The 18,845-nt window shown below is 36.3% G+C and overlaps 2 protein-coding genes across 5 annotated transcripts; both read left to right on the forward strand.

Moving 5' to 3' along the window:
• Positions 1-175: 175 nt before the first annotated feature.
• LOC125273143 (ras-related protein Rab-33B) lies at positions 176-2,950 on the forward strand (the record flags this gene model as incomplete). The annotated part of the gene is made up of 2 exons (XM_048198409.1): positions 176-430; positions 1,989-2,950. Coding segments are annotated over 2 exons (729 nt in total), but the record flags the coding sequence as incomplete, so codon positions are not given.
• A 3,263-nt stretch (positions 2,951-6,213) lies between these two features.
• Positions 6,214-18,702, forward strand: htra3a (HtrA serine peptidase 3a). Of its 4 annotated transcripts, XM_048196782.1 has the most exons (11): positions 6,214-7,158; positions 11,032-11,131; positions 11,248-11,277; positions 11,369-11,591; positions 15,084-15,278; positions 15,383-15,415; positions 15,496-15,610; positions 15,864-15,923; positions 16,929-16,986; positions 17,150-17,245; positions 17,895-18,702. In XM_048196782.1, the coding sequence occupies exons 1-11, from the start codon at positions 6,741-6,743 to the stop codon at positions 18,061-18,063; spliced, it is 1,497 nt and encodes a 498-aa protein (XP_048052739.1). In that variant the 5' UTR covers positions 6,214-6,740; the 3' UTR covers positions 18,064-18,702. The 4 variants fall into 4 exon arrangements, with proteins under 4 accessions (XP_048052739.1, XP_048052741.1, XP_048052742.1 ...); XM_048196784.1 differs by lacking the exon at positions 15,864-15,923; XM_048196783.1 differs by lacking the exon at positions 11,248-11,277 and having other exon boundaries at positions 6,217-7,158.
• The last annotated feature ends 143 nt before the right edge of the window (positions 18,703-18,845 follow it).

Genomic DNA, 18,845 nt, shown 5'->3' on the forward strand with positions numbered 1-18,845 from the left:
TGTATTATATTGCAAAAAGACAAAAGTTTTCTTTAATTACCTGCTTATGAAGGTGGGCTTAGAAAACGAGTTCAAGTTTCTCTTTAATTTAAGGGGAAGTTGTAATCAGTAACCATCAGTCATGGGCATGTGAGGAGTGCTCACTTGAGCACTCTGAACTTTAAGCCTCCTTTAAACATCCACTTCGTGTTTATTTTTCACCACGGGAACGGTAGATGGATTCGTCCTTGAGAGCTCCAGCTCATCGAACGGTGCGCTGCCGGTGCGCTGCTGTCGAACCTGTAAGATTATTGTGATCGGAGATGCCGGTGTCGGCAAGACCTGTCTGACACACCGCTTCTGCACCGGACAGTTTCCCAGCAGAACGGAGGCGACAATTGGTGTGGATTTTCGTGAGAAAGTTCTTGACATAGAAGGCGAGAAAGTCAAAGTAAGAATTTAGTCTTTTCATTTTTACTGTATTTTTGATTAATTTTAAAGCACGTTTATTTTGGAGCAGATTACAAAAGGTTGCCTGGATGTCAAATCATAAACACTACGTTTTATTTGTAAAGTCGTTATTTGTAACATGTTATTCGGCTAAAATAAGTTTTCACCCTTTTAACTTTTCACCCCATAAATCGAATCCTCGGTACATAATTGTTCGACTATCATCGTTTCTCTTCTCACGACATGAATCAGATATGAATCGGGCGTGTTCGAAAGAGCGGCGAATGACATCAAAGTACCGCGAGAGCGTTTGGGGAGCATACGACCCTTTATGCTTTTGAATCGCTCTCGCGGTACTTTGATGTCATTCGCCGATCGTTCTGACTCCAAAAAGGCCGGTTTTGGAACTGATTCGTTTTAGAGATCCGACTCAAAGAAATGACTAGTTGACTAAATCGGACATTCTGACGCCTTATCATGATTTGATATATTTTGGGAAGTAAATAATTAGGATTTACCGGATCTGTTTATCGGATTCAATAACCATGACGTAAATTCTTTACTTCTTCTTTAATTTTTAAGTGGTAGGAGATTTATTGCTTGTGAATCCCATGGAGGAACAGCAGCAGAACGCGGGATTTCACCGTGTTGTTGAGATCTCACCTTCTAAATGAGGGATTTGACTTCACTTTTGAGAAGAGAATATGTAGTCCTACGCCACAAATATTAAATAACAATTGCATTAAAGATGAACATTTACTTTACACTACTAGTACTACCCATATTACCCCCATTTCAACCGAGGCACTAGTTTTTTCTTTCTTTCTTTTTTTCCCTTTTTTTTTTTTTTTCATTTCAAGCTCTGTGTATATTTATGTACACTCTAAAAAATGCTGTTAAAACAACTGAAAATGGACAAACCCAGCAGCCCAGCCGTTGGGTTAAATGTTTGCCCAACCTGCAATTTTATTAAACTCAGCTATTGTTTAAAAATACTATATGGCTGGCTTAAAATAAACCCAAAATAGGTTGGAAATTAAAAATAAGACACATATTTACTAGAGGCAACAATAATCATCAAAAGATGAACATTTATTAATAAGCAATTTAATAAATGTTTATTGTTTAATTATTATTAATTAAACTTATTAATAAATATTAATTGCCAACATATTTTGGGTTCATTTTAAGCAAGCAATACAGTCATTTTTAAACAATAGTTGAGTTAAACAAAACTACCCAGGAGGTTGGGCAAACATTTAACCCAACCACTGGGTCAAAACAACCCATTTGCTGCGTTTGTCCATTTTCAACCCAACTTGGGTTGTTTTTAACCCAGCATTTTTTCGAGTGTAGTCAAAAAAACAAATAAACTCAATAAATACCATCAGATCAGGCAGATATAACTCAATGAACACTCAAGTTTCAATTTGTAATGTTTCTGTAGCTCAACTGTTATGCCAAGCAATGCCAAGGTTATGAGTAAAAATCTGTATAATATATATGTAGCCTGAATGTGTACAAAAATATAAATCTTGTCATTTTCCATCTCACTTTAGGTACAGCTGTGGGACACAGCTGGTCAGGAGCGTTTTCGTAAAAGCATGGTGCAGCACTACTATCGCAATGTGCACGGGATTGTCTTCGTGTTTGATGTCACTAACCCCATTAGTTTCCGCAATCTGCCACTGTGGATGGACGAGTGCCGTCAGCACTCTCTTGGTCCAGATATACCCCGGGCCCTTGTTTGCAACAAGGCCGATCTGGTCACTTCAGCAATTACATCTGTGTTAATCGAGCAGGCTCGTCATTTGGCCGAAGTCCATGGAATGTCTTTTTATCTTACTTCAGCCAAAGGTCGCAAAGGGGACCAGGTGGACAGCATCTTTGTGACATTGGCAAAGAGTCTGAAAAGCCAGAGAAGCCAGAGTGTGAACGAATGTGTGTTACAGTGCAGATCTGAGAGCTTCACAATCCCAGCAAAAATTATAATAGCACAAGAGAGCAAGAAGAAATGGGCCTGCATCTGCTAACGGACAGATGCACACAAGAGTGGTGTGCTTATTTCAGTGTGTCCACTAATAGGGACAAGAGTAAATAGCAATTTTGTCCTTTGAGAATCACAAGTCTGTGGTCAGAAAGAGAGAGAGAAAAAAAATCTTTAAACTTCTTGCAGTCAAAGCAACTTATGTTGGCCATTATATAAAGAAGGAATTATGAAGTAATTCTTCCAGCATGGAGTCTTCTACAGAGAAGTGTAACACTGCTAGACTAAATGACTTCACTCTAAACCTGGAGATAAGGACTAATTGTGACTTCACATGTTAAAAAGTATAGCTTTTGGCTGTATATTTGTAGTCTCTGACAACTGATTCTTCGCTTATTTGTTCTTGCTGCTCTGTGCTGTCCCATGTGGGTCTAAGGCTACTGACTAACCATTACAGTCAAACCAAAATTTATTCAGACACCTTGAACATTTAATTCATTAATACAGTTTATTCACTATAGTTTAATAAAATATGACAAGATCTCAGAGTTAAACTGTGTCAGAAAAAAATAATCTTAATTATGTCAGATAACACTTAAGCAAAACATGGTCAGGTCAAAGTGTCTGAATAATTTTTGTTTCCAAATTTTTATCAGTTTTACTGGTAGTCCACTGTATGAAGGATTTTTGGGTATAATATGTCACAGTTTATTTTATTTTGTTATCCTCACTTACATAAATGAGCTATAGTGTCCTGCACCCACTAGTAAAAATATATCAAAAATGTCTGAATAATTTTTTGGTTTGACTGTAGATGTAACTGTAATACACAATTTAAATATATTTAACAGCAAACTTGTTTTTATGATTCAATAAAAAAGAAGTACATTGTCTCAGTTAATATTTTTCAGCATTCTGAAAGTTACTTCTACAATCCTCTGACATAATGACATATACCTGCAAAAAAGAACAGATTCTGGAACTGAAGCAGGAACAAAGATTCATTGACACCCTCATGTGGCTATTAGAGGAAACTGATGGGGGTTACATAAGTTAAAAAAAAAAAAGATTTTGAAGATTTATTTACATTTTTGGCTGTTACAAAGTTTGGTTTGTTGATTATCGGACTATGGCTTTGCTGCAGCTGTCAAATAGTCAAATTTAATCATTGTATAGATTACAAATAGGCTATGTGTTGTGCAGTCTTTGTTGTCTTTATGAAATACTGTACAAAATTTAAATTCTAAAATTTGCATTTAGGTTTTTACTTTAAGAATGTTGCTTGTGCATTTGTTTTTAGCCTACTGTCTAAATACTGTTTCAGATCACAGCATCAGACGTGGAGAAAAGAGCTCCCTGTCCACCAGTGATGGGAATAACGGCGTTATAAATAACAGGCGTTACTAACGCCGTTGCTTTTTTCAGTAACGAGTAATCAAACGAATTACTTTTTCTCCCGTTACAACGCCGTTAGCGTTACTGACAAAAAAAATGCCGCGTTACTATAATTGAGCTCACTGAAGCGGTTTTCATCCGAGTAAGCTCTCTCTCAGCCATAGGACCTGCAAAGTTTTTTTCTCTGGTGTGTGCTGCGGTTAGTCATACACAAATATAATTTTAAACTGATAATAATGTATGATGCGCTGTGTGTGTGTGTCTGTCAGAGCATGCGCGCGAAGCGAGAGCTCAAACCAGAATACCCTTTTTGATGCTTGATCGAAAATATGTGAAATGAGTTTTTTTCTAGTCGACTAGTAGTTGTTCATTTAAGCTATTAGTTGACAAATCACATTTATATTAATTTAATTTCTTAAATACTGGAGAGAATAAACCATAATAAGGAGCGTTTACATAATATAGGCTATATAGCACTCAAGGGCACGCATAATTGCCATAAAGAACCGGCAAAAGTAATGATTATGAGTGTGACAAAAACAGCAAGGAGACATTTTAATTGTTTATTAATAAAGTAATGTTTTCTGAATCAGTGTCGGCTGCAAAGATGAAGTTGACATTGCTGATTCTCTTTGCTGATCATCTGCTCATGGACGCGCCTAGAGAGATAATGCACATTTCATTCGGATTAGGCTATATAATCAGAGTAGTCTCTTTCTTTTCATTTTTAATTACTTCATTTTCGTTAAAGTAGATATTTCAAGCATTCTATAGATATATTTCTCATGTCTGCGAGGCAAGCAGCCTCTGAGTTTCGGTTCATTTAGCCTATAAGACGCGCTCCAGTTCACGCGCCAGTGATCGCTCCCGCGCCTCCATGTCATGATTTTATTGTCTGCTATATTTGCTTGTTATATATTAAATCCAAGCAATTGGTTGATGAAACATTGATTAAAATTAAGATACAATTTTTACAAAACGAAATTCACTTTAAAGAGAGGCTTTCTATAAAACAAAACTTAATGTAGTGTTTAAAATCATGTCTGACCCACTCCATGTCTCCCGATATATTTTCGCATCTTGTGATGCATCTTACTCACGCTGTTCACTTTTCATAATCGAATAAATGGATTTAAAACATAACATAGGACTATTTAAACATAAATATGAAACTACGTTTTCTTTAATGGCTACCAACACAGTACAGAGAAATTTCATGTCGTGAGCAAGAGCGGATCATGAGTCAGGAGTCGCATCAAGAATAATTTATTCTTAGACTTATACGTAATAGTGGGGGCATTCAATTTATTTGGCATATTTTTATTTTTTTATTTTTTTTTAAAGTAACGCATAGTTACTTTCCCTGGTAATTAGTTACTTTTATAATGATGTAACTCAGTTACTAACTCCGTTACTATTTGTGAGAAGTAACTAGTAACTATAACTAATTACTTTTTTTAAAGTAACGTGCCCAACACTGCTGTCCACTATCTCAACCAGTATAGGCCTATAAAACAAAACTTTATAGATTTAACTTTGGTATTTCAACAATAAGAGTAGCCAATTTCAAATTAAAATGATATCATTCTCTCTCTAAATGGTGCATACATGAAAAAAGGTTTATTTCAATAATATCAAAACTGTTCTAATACTTTATTATCTTAAAGGGATAGTTCACCCAAAAATGAAAATTCTGTCATCATATATTCACCCTCAAGTTGGTCCAAACCTGTACAAATTTCTTTGTTCTGCTGAACACAAAAGAAGATATTTTGAAGAATGTGGGAAACTGAACTGTTTTGGGGCACCATTGACTTCCATAGTATTTTTTTTTTTTCTACTATGGAAGTCAATGGTGCCCCAAAGCAGCCTTGTTACAAACTGGTCAACAGACCAAAGAAATTTATACAGGTTTGGAACAACTTGAGGGTGAGTAAATGATGACAGAATTTTCATTTTTGGGTGAACTATCCCTTTAAGAAGACATTCTGCATACAATGGAAGTCAATGTGGTCCATCAACTGTTTGGTTACCGACATTCTTCAAAATATCTTCTTTTGTGTTCAACAGAAGAAAGAAATTGATACAGGTTTGGAACAACCTAAGAGTGAGTAAATGATAACAGAATTTTCATTTAAAGGTGAACTATCCCTTTAAAAGCCCTCCGTGAAGCAAAGCCTCGATCACCTTGTCATAATTAAGTTTTAGTATGCAAAATGTTTGGCATTTTTTCTGCATACGCCACAAGGAGGCATGATAAAGTAGGAAGCGATGAGCTGAGAGAAGCTCACATGTGTTGTAAAACTGAGAAATAGGCTTTTACAGAAAATGACAGCAGAAATAAACAACATTTTTCCACATTTTGTATTTCTGTTATGGTGGGGAGTTTCTATTGGTTTTTATTGTTTTTATACCCTGATTATATTTTTCTAGCCTGATATTTTGAATTTGAATGCATATTCCATAAATTTCTTGAAATTGAGCTATTTCCACATAATGTGATTAAATGAATTCGCTCTTTATTGCATTGTTTTGTAATGACACTGCCCTGCCTCTTTCATCACACCTCACACTGAGAGTGTGAAGTATATACAAAAGCAGTGTAGTGGAGGGAGTGAGTGTGCCGCACACGAGAAATCAGAGAGATTTATTCAGCACTCTATTTTTTAATGGCATAACACAAGGAGCATAAGAAAGAGCATATGAGACTGAAATTTTAATCTAGGGAATTAACTACATTTCATGTTAAACTCCATTACATCAGCGTGTGATGCTCATGGAAAAGTCAGCGGAGCTCTTTGCTGTATTTTGGACATCATAGGCCACGAATGAATATCACAAAGAATTAAAGTAGCTAACTGAACAAACTGACCGACTGCCTGTCTTCACTGACTGAATTTCTCTCCAAGTGTACCTGAAAACTGGAGGAATGCTGGTCATTCTGTTTGCAGCAACAATGCTCTTTGCGCAGGACCTCGCCTTGGCCGAGCCGAAGACGAAATGTTCATCCAGGTGTGATGTGAGTAAATGTCCGAGCCCGAGCTGTCCGAGCGGGTATGTGCCCGACCACTGCAACTGCTGTCTTGTGTGCAGCCTGGGCGAGGGAGCGTCGTGTGGTCGGAAGGATGATGCTCCGTGTGGCGACGGGCTAGAATGTAAATTTCCAGCCGGTAAGCGACTTTCCAAAGGCGTTTGCCAGTGTAAGACAACTCACAGAGTGTGTGGCAGCGACGGAAACACCTACGGTAATGTGTGCAAGATGAGGGCAGCCGCGCGTAAAGCGCAACAGCGAGGGCTTTCCGTTATTACCCAAGCACACAAGGGTTCATGCGCGCCATCAAGCTCAGGTCAGTAACTTATAAGTTCAACTATTCATTTTTCCTCTTGATTTTTCTATTTCTGTTAAATTATACTATCAGAATTGGTGCTGTGCAGTTTATCTGGACTAGCAACAATTATGTTAGCGCCACTATTAACACTGCTAGCGCATGGCAATTAAAGGGTTAGTTCACCCAAAAATTAAAATTCTGTCATTTATTACTCACCCTCATGTCGTTCCACACCCGTAAGACCTTCGTTCATCTTCGGAACACAAATTTAAATATTTTTGATGAAAGGGCTCTCTGACTTATCCATAGACATCAATTTAACCACCACTTTCAAGGTCCAGAAAGGCACAAAAACATCGTTAAAATAGTCAACGTGATAACAGTGGTTCAACCTTAATTTTATGAAGCAACGAGAATATTTTTTGTGCGCAAAAACAAAAATAACGACTTTAATCAACAATATCTTATCTTCAGTGTCATTCTCCTACATTGTTTACGTTCAGCGCTTCCTGGTTCTAGTCAGAACACCGGCTCATTATTGGTCGGATCAAGCATCAGCATCACGAATGCATCGTGCTGCTCACGTGAACAGCGTCAGACAATACTGAGTCGACATACAACCTGGAAGCGCTGAACAGAAGAGAAGATACTGTTGAATAAAGTTGTTATTTTTGTTTTGTTTTTGCACAGAAAAAGTATTCTAGTTGCTTCATACAATTAAGGCTGAACCACTGTAGTCACGTTGACCTTTTTTAACAATGTCTTTAGTACTTTTCTGGGCCTTAAAAGTAGTGGTTAAATTGCTGTCTTTTGGGGATAAAAAAAAAAATATCTCAGATTTTATCAAAAATATTTTATATTCTGAAGATGAACAAAGGTCTTACGGGTGTGGAATGACATTAGAGTGAGTAATTAATAACATTTTTGGGGTTTTTTTTGGGGGTGAACTAACCCTTTAAAGGTGCTAAAGACGATCTTTTCGTCGACTGAGAAACCAAAGAATGTTAGTGAGTTTTTGAAATGAGCGCATGCGTAAGAACAACCCCCCTCCTTCACAGCTCATTTTGAGGTAACGCCTCCCAAAACTCGTGCACAAGTATTGGAACACGAGTGTTTACCAACGGCATTCGCTGTGTCGTGTTAGTGGATTCATTATGTCGGACTCACCGCAGGTAACTCATAATCTGCAGTTGTTACTCCTGTCTCCTGACAAAAACATTGCATGCGGCGCCTGTGGAGTGTGGAAAGTTACTGGAGCGCGCAGCCGCGCTCGTCTCTCACAAGGAACGTCATGGCAGTGATTGACAAGCCAGAGGGCCAATCCGCGCACGTCTTTCACAAGGAATGTAATGGCAGTGATTGACAAGCCAGAGGGCCAATCGTTTACGCGATGATCGCGTAAACGATTGGCTGATGTTTTTAAGGCCCTACCTCGTGCACAGATGATGTATATTAATATTATTCCTTTCAGTGCACCTAATAAATAGTCTTTTATCAGTTAGTAAAGACAGTTTCAAGTAATATTGCAAAAATGTATAAAACAAAACATCCTCTTTAGCACCTTTAACTCATGCTAGTTGTCTACTATAACTCTATTTGTATGAAAGCTTGAATTTCATAAATGCATTGCATTTGACAGTATGTCCTGTCTTATAATTTCCAAAGGTTTGGCAAATATGTTTAAATGATGTAAACTCACATTAAGGGAAGACTCAATTCAGTGGCATACATAGGGTTTTCCCTATCTCTTTTCCACCCTCCTTTCTGAATAGTAGAAACCCCCTTGTTATTGGACCTTTTTGAATGTGGGGTTATACAAATGCACCTGCAAAATGGCATCACAATGGCATCAATAACTGAAAACTTTTGACTGATGCGTCATGCATATTGATAAGACCATTGTTGTACTGACTGGCAAAATAAACAAAAAATAACTTGTGGGTGAAGCATAATAGTCAGTCAGCTGTAGGACTGTTGCTATATCTCCACTAATTTTGGCTTCCTGTGTGATGTCTGATTTTGTCTGATTGAGATATCTTGGAATGTCTACTAAGTAGAAACACCAGTGTGATTTTGGATGTTTAGTGAGATGTAGAGTCAACAGCTCTTAGTTCCTCTTACTATTCAAGTGTGGTCTGTAGTTATTTCACTCAGAACCAGAGAACATAAACACCATCCAAATGCAGCTTTAACCTTTTTATACTTAAGTGCGAAAAACGTGCAACAATGTTAATAGAGTCTAGCTCTCGAATAGAGGACACAATCTAGGCCGAATACCATCTGGGTCCAGCCCACAGAATGTGAGGGAAGTATTAAATATGACACACCTAATCACAGATGAGTAGTGATCTAAATTATTACAATGGGTGTCTTATATCTATTCTGTTATGTGCTCTATGGGACATCAGATAGAACAAATAGAACATTTGGTCACCGTGATTTTGTAAGTAAGACATGTTGCTGGGTCAACATATTTTGTTGATTCTGGAAGAACATTCCAGTCCAAAAATTTTGTCCCAACCCTTTCCTTACCCCTAAACCTAACCCTACCCATAACTTATCCCTTAAATCAGAGGGAAATGATGAATTACACTAATGTAGAAGCACCTAACCCTGGTTGTAAGCCTAGACATAAACTGTAAACTTGTCCCTCAAATTCGATTGGTTGTTTGGAATGTTGTTCCAGGAACATGTTGTACTTGGTGAAATCATGTAAACCCAGAAGATTTAGTTCTGAGCAGCACTTTGGAGGTTGCTTAAGTTAATGAAGCCTAAATATGTTTGTCTTTCATAGATCTGGGCCTACAGTATATTTAGAGGAAATTCCTGTATCATTGATTTCTCACTTAAAAACACTACCTGTCAAAAGTTTGGAATAACTAAGTTATAATAATTTAATGTTTTCAAAAGAAGACTGCATTTATAAGTATAACTGAAACAGTATTATTAAAATAAAGTAAAAAGCTTTATTATTATTCATTTTAATTATGTTGAAAACAGTTGTGCTGCTTATAATTTTGTGGAAACTGTGATAAACTACTATTCAGAAGTTTCGGGTAAATAATATTTAAAAAAGTAAAGAAATTAATACTTTTATTCAGCAAGGGTGCATTAAATTAATCAAATATGATGGTGAAGACATTTATATTGTTACAAAAGCTTTCAATTTTAATGAAATGCTGTTCTTTTGAACTGTCTAAAAAAAAAAAAAGTATCACATTTTCCAGGGGGAAAAAAAAACCCAGTTTCCACAAAAATATTAAGCAGCAAAAATAGTTTTTAACATGGATGATAATAAGAACCATTATTAATAATAGAGAACCAATAATAACTGATAAATCTGAGCGCCAAATCAGCAAATTTGAATATTTTCCATAGGATCATGTGATGATGAAGACTATAGTAATGGCTGTTGAAAATTCAGCTTTGACATCAGAGGAATAATTAACATTTTACAATATATTTAAATAGAAAACAGTTATTTAAATTGTAATAATATTTTACAATATTACTGTTTTTTTATTGTATTTTTTGATCAAATAAATGCATAGGTCTACTTGGTAAACTTCAAAAACATACTTTTGATCAGTATAGTGTATTAATTACACCATACATTTAAATTTTGTTTCAATTCAGTTCATCTTTATTAATTTCCCAAAGGCAATTTGGTTGCAGCACAAAAGCATTTGTGTGCTGTGTTGACACTTATTCTGCTAATACAATATAAATTCTGCGAGAAAGATTTGCTTAAATATTAATTTAGTGCACATTTACACTTGTATATTTAGGATATTTACCAAAAACAGGTAAGTATTGCTAAAATATTAGACATTAGTCCTCATATCTGGCATATCATGTCATTGACGTGAACAATTCTTCCTGCTAGTATAGGTTCTGCACATCTGAACAGCCCAAGGTATAAGTTTAACTTCATCGCTGATGTTGTGGAGAAGATTGCCCCTGCTGTGGTACACGTCGAGCTCTTCCTCAAGTAAATACAATTCTGGTCTTCTATATATTTATTTGTCATTTTTGCACTGATTGATATCTCACTGATTGATATACCTCACTGATAGCCAACAGTTGCTTTGGTATCATTTTGTTTAGTTCTGTAGTAATCACAGTCACATATTTCAGGTCAGTTTTATTTTCAAGCAATACTAGAATATAATTGTAACATTTTCACACTTAGTCATGCATAACTACTGTTTTCAATGTTTGTGCCCAGCCATCCGCTCTTTGGTCGTCATGTACCTTTGTCAAGCGGTTCTGGATTCATAATGACGCAGGCAGGTCTGATTGTGACCAATGCTCATGTGGTAGCTAGTAGTGCAACAGTAACAGGAACCCAGCATCTACAAGTGCAGCTACACGATGGCCAAACCTATGAGGCCTCCATCAGAGACATCGACAAGAAGTCTGACATCGCAACTATCAAAATTAATCCAAAGGTGAGAATCAATTAATGACCCTTAACGGAAGCTTGTTTCAGGCGCTAAATAAAAAATTAAAAAGATAATTTGTGACTTTTTATCTCACAATTCCGACATTATAACTCACAATTTCAACTTTATATCTCACAATTCTGTAAACTCGCAATTGCGAGAAAAAAGTCAGAATTGTGAGTTAAAAAGTCACAATTATCTTTTAATTTTTTGTAATTCTGTGGCGGAAAGTTTCAATACTTAACTTGCTGCTCTTTTTTATTTACTTTTTTTGTTATCACATATTGTAGTAATAATCGTAAATTAGGTATCATTCAAAATAAAAAAAACATCCTGTGAAAGTGCTTTGAAATTGGACATTGCATTAACATGGAAATGGTACATTAAAACCTTTTAGCAGGCTCATCCCCCTAGTGGACATTGTCATGTTTCATATTTCAAAATGCATTTACAATTTACAATTATTTTACAAAACTAGATGACTTTGTTTCTTCAGTAGAACATAAATGATGATTTTTAACTACAACCATTGCGGTCTGTCAGTCATTTAATGCATGTCAATGGGAACTTCGTCTATAAGAGTAAAAAAAAAACATGCACAGACAAATCCAAATTAAACCCTGCGGCTCGTGACGACACATTGATGTCCTAAGACATGAAACGATTGGTTTGTGCGAGAAACTGAACAGTATTTATATCATTTTTTACCTCTAAAACACCACTATGTCCAACTACGTTCAGCATCCGGTTAGTGAGGTCTGAAAACACGTTCTGATGACGGAAGTGATGTCTCGTGCTTTGCTTCAATGAGTATGAGACATCACTTCCGTTGTCAGAGCGCGATCAGACCTCACTAACAGGATGTGCAGGGCAGTTGGACATAGTGGTGTTTTAGAGGTAAAAAATGATATAAATACTGTTCGGTTTCTTGCACAAACCAATCGTTTCGTGTCTTAGGACATCAATGTGTCATCACGAGCCGCAGGGTTTAATTTGGATTTGTCTGTGCATGTTTTTTTTTACTCTTATAGACGAAGTTCCCAATTGACATGCATTATACGACTGACAGACCGCAACGGTTGGAGTTAAAAATCATCATTTGTGTTCTACTGAAGAAACAAAGTCACCTACATCTTGGATGCGCTGGAGGTAAGCAGATAAACATCACATTTTCATTTTTGGGTGAATTATCCCTTTAATATTTGTGATATCAACTTCATTTTATAACTTTTCATAGTTTCATTTTTTGAAGTGCTTCGGGGGTCCTTTATTCCTTCTTTTTCCTTTATTTTTTATTTTATGTTGTGTTTCCATGGTCTCCTTTATTTCTTTTTGTAAATGTGGAACAAGGCCTTGAGGCTGAAAAAGTTTAATCCCCAACCTTTCTTGCTGTCACCATACAGTTTTCATTACAGTGCAGTTTCCCAACACAAAGCCTATTAGCCAGTAGACCAGAGTTCACCTTTCAGAAACTTTCAAAGTATAAAACTCAGCACAAATCATCCAAAAATGGCAACACATTTGACTCTCAAATCCTATGTTTATGACTCCAGAGGCAGATGGTTTATATCACACAATCTGCCTCATCTAGACACACTTGGACATGTTGACCTACATTTGTGTGTGAGAATTTAGGAGGTGTTGTGTTGTAAGAGGTGTTTTGTTTCCAGATGCATATGGATCTGATTATGGAGATGCGTAAACTGTCTAGTGCAATATTTCTGTAGCCAATTTTTGATTTAGACTATCAAAGAGAAACTATTCAGAGTACAGACTGCTTTGGAAAAATAAAATCGTAGAATGTTCCCATGTCAGAGAGTCTGGAATGCTTGCAGATATTTTGTGTCTGTTTATAGTAGTTGATGTCATTTCCCCATCTCTTGCCCAGCAGCCTTAGACTGTTTCTACACTGCACCCCATTCTGATTTGTTTTTCAAATTTGTTCTTAAGGATAGACTGTTCAAATGTTTTTGCAAGTAATGAAATCAGACCAGTTTGTTCAGGTAGTGTTATCAATTAAGCAATATTACATGAGTATGAGTGCTGTTGTTCATATCACCATCCCAGCCTGTGTTCTGATGATTTGTGCTACCTGCAGTTAAAACAGTCATTTTTCAAGTTTAGTAGCCTGCTTCGTGAGGCAAAAAAGAAGCTGTCAAATGTGGTAGGACAGCGTGAATTGTGTAAAAAAAATGTGAGTAGCATATCTTGACAGGAAAATAACTAATCAGAATGTGCCATTGAAATAACAACTGACATTATTTCAACTACATTTCAACAATGAATGTTGATAGCTGTGATTCGGGGCAAGGCTGCACTAAATCACAGCTGTGCTGCTTTTCAGACCAACAGGATGATTTAAAGGTGCCATCGAACGTTTTTTTACAAGATGTAATATAAGTCTAAGGTGTCCCCTGAATGTGTCTGTGAAGTTTCAGCTCAAAATACCCCATAGATTTTTTTTAATAAATTTTTTTAACTGCCTATTTTGGGGCATCATTAACTATGCACCGATTCAGGCTGCGGCCCCTTTAATTCCTCACGCTCCCCGCCCCCGGAGCTCTCGCTTACCTTAAACAGCATAAACAAACTTCACACAGCTAATATAACCCTCAAAACGGATCTTTACAAAGTGTTCGTCATTCATGCTGCATGCATACATCAGATCATGTGAGTATAGTATTTATTTGGATGTTTACATTTGATTCTGAATGAGTTTGATAGTGCTCCGTGGCTAACGGGCTAAAGCTAACATTACACACTGTTGGAGAGATTTATAAAGAATGAAGTTGTGTTTATGAATTATACAGACTGCAAGTGTTTAAAAATGAAAATAGTGACGGCTCTTGTCTCCTTGAATACAGTAATAAACGATGGTAACTTTAACCACATTTAACAGTACATTAGCAACATGCTAACGAAACATTTAGAAAGACAATTTACAAATATCACTAAAAATATCATGATATCATGGATCATGTCAGTTATTATCGCTCCATCTGCCATTTTTCGCAGTTGTTCTTGCTTGCTTACCTAGTCTGATGATTCAGCTGTGCACATCCAGACGTTACTGGCTGCCCTTTTGTAATGCCTTGAACATGGGCTGGCATATGCAAATATTGGGGGCGTACATATTAATGATCCCGACTGTTACGTAACAGTCGGTGTTATGTTGAGATTCGCCTGTTCTTCTGAGGTCTTTTAAACAAATGAGATTTATATAAGAAGGAGGAAACAATGGAGTTTGAGACTCACTGTATGTCATTTCCATGTACTGAACTCTTGTTATTCAACCATGCCAAGGTAAATTAAATTTTCCATTCAATGGCACCTTTAAGTGTGATATACAATAATTCAATTAAAAAAGAAGTTAATATTGAGTAATGTAGTGGTGTTTCATTCCTGAGTGAACCTGTGTTTTTGAACAAACAGAAAACATACTGACTAAATCACATTTCAGTTGATTTAATTTGCATGAATTGTTCTGTTTGTCTCCAGAAAAAATTACCAGTGTTGTCACTGGGTCAGTCTGCTGACCTGAGGCCTGGTGAGTTTGTGGTTGCCATTGGCAGCCCATTTGCTCTTCAGAACACAGTCACAACAGGCATCGTCAGCACAACACAGAGAGATGGAAAAGAGCTCGGCATCCAAGACTCTGATATGGACTACATCCAGACTGATGCTATCATCAATGTAAGACAAAAGAGAATGATGTTTTCAGGGTACAACAGTTGTTTAATGGATGTTTTGCCTGAATTTAATTCTCTATTTCTCTCTCTTTCATCATCAATGGGAAGTATGGAAACTCAGGAGGTCCACTTGTCAATCTAGTGAGTGTGAATGGAAATTTACGTAAGAGGACACTGGTTAGATACATTATCTTTTTACATAATATTTTTTGTCTTGTTAGGATGGTGAGGTAATTGGAATAAACACACTTAAAGTTACTGCAGGGATCTCTTTTGCCATTCCATCAGACCGAATCATCAAGTTCCTTGATGAATCCAATGATAAACAGCAGAAAGGTAAGCAATTCAGCAGAAAGACAGGGAATTCCAAAATTAATTCATCAACAGAAATGTTAGCCCACCGAAATCTGATATAGAAATAGATGTTAATTTTCATTCAATTCTGTGGATTAATCAGAGAATAGGTATTTGTGAGTCCCACCTATTAAGTTACATTCTGCCAACTGTAACAAAATGGCTACAAAACACAAACAATATGCATGTAACAGCCTGTCCATTACATCCTTGGTGTCATTTACTTTGATTTCAGTCAAACAAAGGGTAGTCAGGACAAACTTCACGCAGTCTCAAACTGTGAAGACTGCCTCAGGTGAGGTAATTGCTAGCAAATTTCACTTTGCTAGCTAGCTGCTAGTCATCTTGCCGGCCTGATAACATCAAACATACAAGCTATAACAGAATCAATTTAACTGGTCCATCATACCATTAAATTACTTCGTGAGAGGAGCTAAAGTGGAGGTACAGTATTGTAGATGTTTAGGCCTGAATACTGTATTAGGTTGTTAACTGTTAATCAAACATACTGTGAAACTGCTATGCATGAATTTGTCCCAGTAACCTGCTACTAGCTAACTGCAAGACAATATAACTCTTTGCTTCGGTGTTTAACGAAAATCGCTAACAAACAAAAAAACAGCTGTTATTTTGTTCAGTTTCACATTGCAATGCAAATATTTGTGCTAAACCCATGTTTGGAAATATGGGTTACTACAATTATCTGATGGTACTTTTTAAGTCCTCCTGGGAAGTTTGTATTTATGAGTTGGGAAGTTATGATGGCAGGTGTGTTCAAATCACTTTGTTTGGATAAAGATGGCCATGTACCAATTCTACAAAAAATTCTACAAGATTTTGTAACTCTGCTACTACAAAATGATGAATAAAGAATGTGCATCAGATGTTTTTGTTGTTGCTTTTTTATGGTGCTATTGAATTTTTGAAGATGCTGAATTGTTATATATTATATTGTAATAGTACAATACTGTCCTATTTAGTACATGCAACTATAGTTTCATTGTAAATATATATATATATATATATATATATATATATATATATATATATATTTACAATATTTTACATAAATTTACCATCAATACCGACCCTGCATCCCTGGTGTTCACCCTATTTTCACACTGACATGCCCCCAACTCGGAAATTCATGCAGGGCTCAAAGAAAATCCTGAATTTCCCAATCGTATTTACTTTGTGGTGCCATTCATGTGCTTTTAACTCATAAACACAATCTTTCCGGCATGACTTAAATTCACTATGAAATTGTACAAATATCTAAAACTAATAATTTCTCTTTCAGATATAAAAGGCCCCAAGAAAAGGTTTATTGGAATCAAAATGGTCACTTTAACCGAGAAGTATGTTATGTCAGTCAGTAACATTGTTTTTTGTTTTTAATAGGATCCTTTACATTTGTTAGTGTCAGGTACAAACAGTAAGCTTTCTGAAAGGAGAAATCTCTGTCTGCATCACTTTTTCATCAGATCTATGAAAAAGTTATATTTCTCTTCTTTTCCTCAGCATTGTCCAGGGGTTAAAATGGCACAATCCAGACTTTCCAGATATTGGCAGTGGAATTCTTGTCCATGAAGTTGTCCAGGATTCCCCAGCTCAGAAGTATGTCTAAAGGCCAATTCACACCGCACCAACAGACGCCGACAGACGGCAACAGACACTTCATTGGGTTTTCTCGGATCAGTGTATTACGCGCCTGTCAGAGTGTGTTGGAGCTTATTTTCGCCTACTGAACATGCTGAACTGGATTTAGAATGTCTGGTGACTGTCGGCATTGGTCTGCGTCTGTCGGTGCAGTGTTAATTGACCTTAAAAGAATAGTTCACCCAAAAGTGAAAATTTTGTCATCGTTTACTGTTGACAATGTTGTTCTGAACCTGTATGAGTTTTTTTCTTCTGTTTAACGTAAAAGAAGATATTTTAAAGAATGTTGGTAACTAGACAGTTGATGGTAACTTTTGACTTTTGTATTTTTCCTACTATGGAAGTCAATGGCTATTATCAACTGTTTGATTGGTTTGGAACAACTTGAGGGTGAGTAAGTGATGACAAAATTAGTTTTTGGGTGAACTAAGCCAAAAAATATATATATTTTTTTTACCCCAGATTCTTTTCAAAATGCTTTTTAGCATATCATATTTTAAGCTTTCTGTTACATACAGTATATGTTGTTGCAACATCAACCAACTGCAGTTTTATTTATCCCAAACTAATCAAGTGACATTCTTCTTTCATTGGTTCCTGTTCACAGGGGTGGGCTTGAAACAGGGGATATTATAGTGAAGCTAAACGGCCATCCATTGGTCAACACTGGAGAATTATTGGAGGCGATTCAGGGAGACATGCCTCTCCTTCTGGAAGTTCGGCGTGGTAATGATGATCTACTATTTAACATTGAACCTCATATCCTTATGCAATGACAATGGCAGAGATGTGGAGCCAGAGGAGTGATCTGAAGAACAAGATCAAGTGAAGCAGATTGTGGATGAAAGTGTAAAGAATGTAAAGCACAATTTACATTGCATCTGGGCTTCAAAGGACAAATAACAATTGCCTAGTATGCCCACTGGATCTTCAGACCATTTTCATCATTTTTAATAAATTAATTAATTGTTATTAATGTCATTCTAACTCCAAAGTAACACAGTGTGTTTCTGTCTGGACAGACTTGGTCCTATCAATGAAGATCAATTATCATTTCGAAATAAAAAAGAGGCATTTTGTCAATACACTTTAGATTTACGCTACTGAATGCTTTCAGCACATGAAGTGTATCATTTTCATTTGATTTGATATCATTGCTTACAGGAAATCCACAAGTCACAGTAGTCTTTGCACATAGCTTTTGTAAAGGCAAATTCTGATATTGTTTATTAGTTTATTAAATGCAAAATATTTGCACAATGAATATGCGTTTTGATAAATGACTATTGAATAGGCTATACTCTTGAATAAATATTATTTTCCAAAGCTGACTGACAGTGTCTAGCACTGTTTTAACACTGTTTTTACAATGCGTTTTTGAATGTCAAGTAATAAATGCTCAGAATTTTATCAGTCATTGTACTCATTTGTATCACTCACTGTGTATCCAGGTATCCTGTTGCTGGATAGGCAGAAGGAAGCCAGGCTTTGTGAGAGTAGTACAGCAAACAAAAAGATGGATGAGTTGATGTTAAGAGTATGACATTATTATAATAAT

Source organism: Megalobrama amblycephala, linkage group LG7 (assembly GCF_018812025.1).
Source record: "Megalobrama amblycephala isolate DHTTF-2021 linkage group LG7, ASM1881202v1, whole genome shotgun sequence".
NCBI lineage: Eukaryota > Metazoa > Chordata > Actinopteri > Cypriniformes > Xenocyprididae > Megalobrama > Megalobrama amblycephala.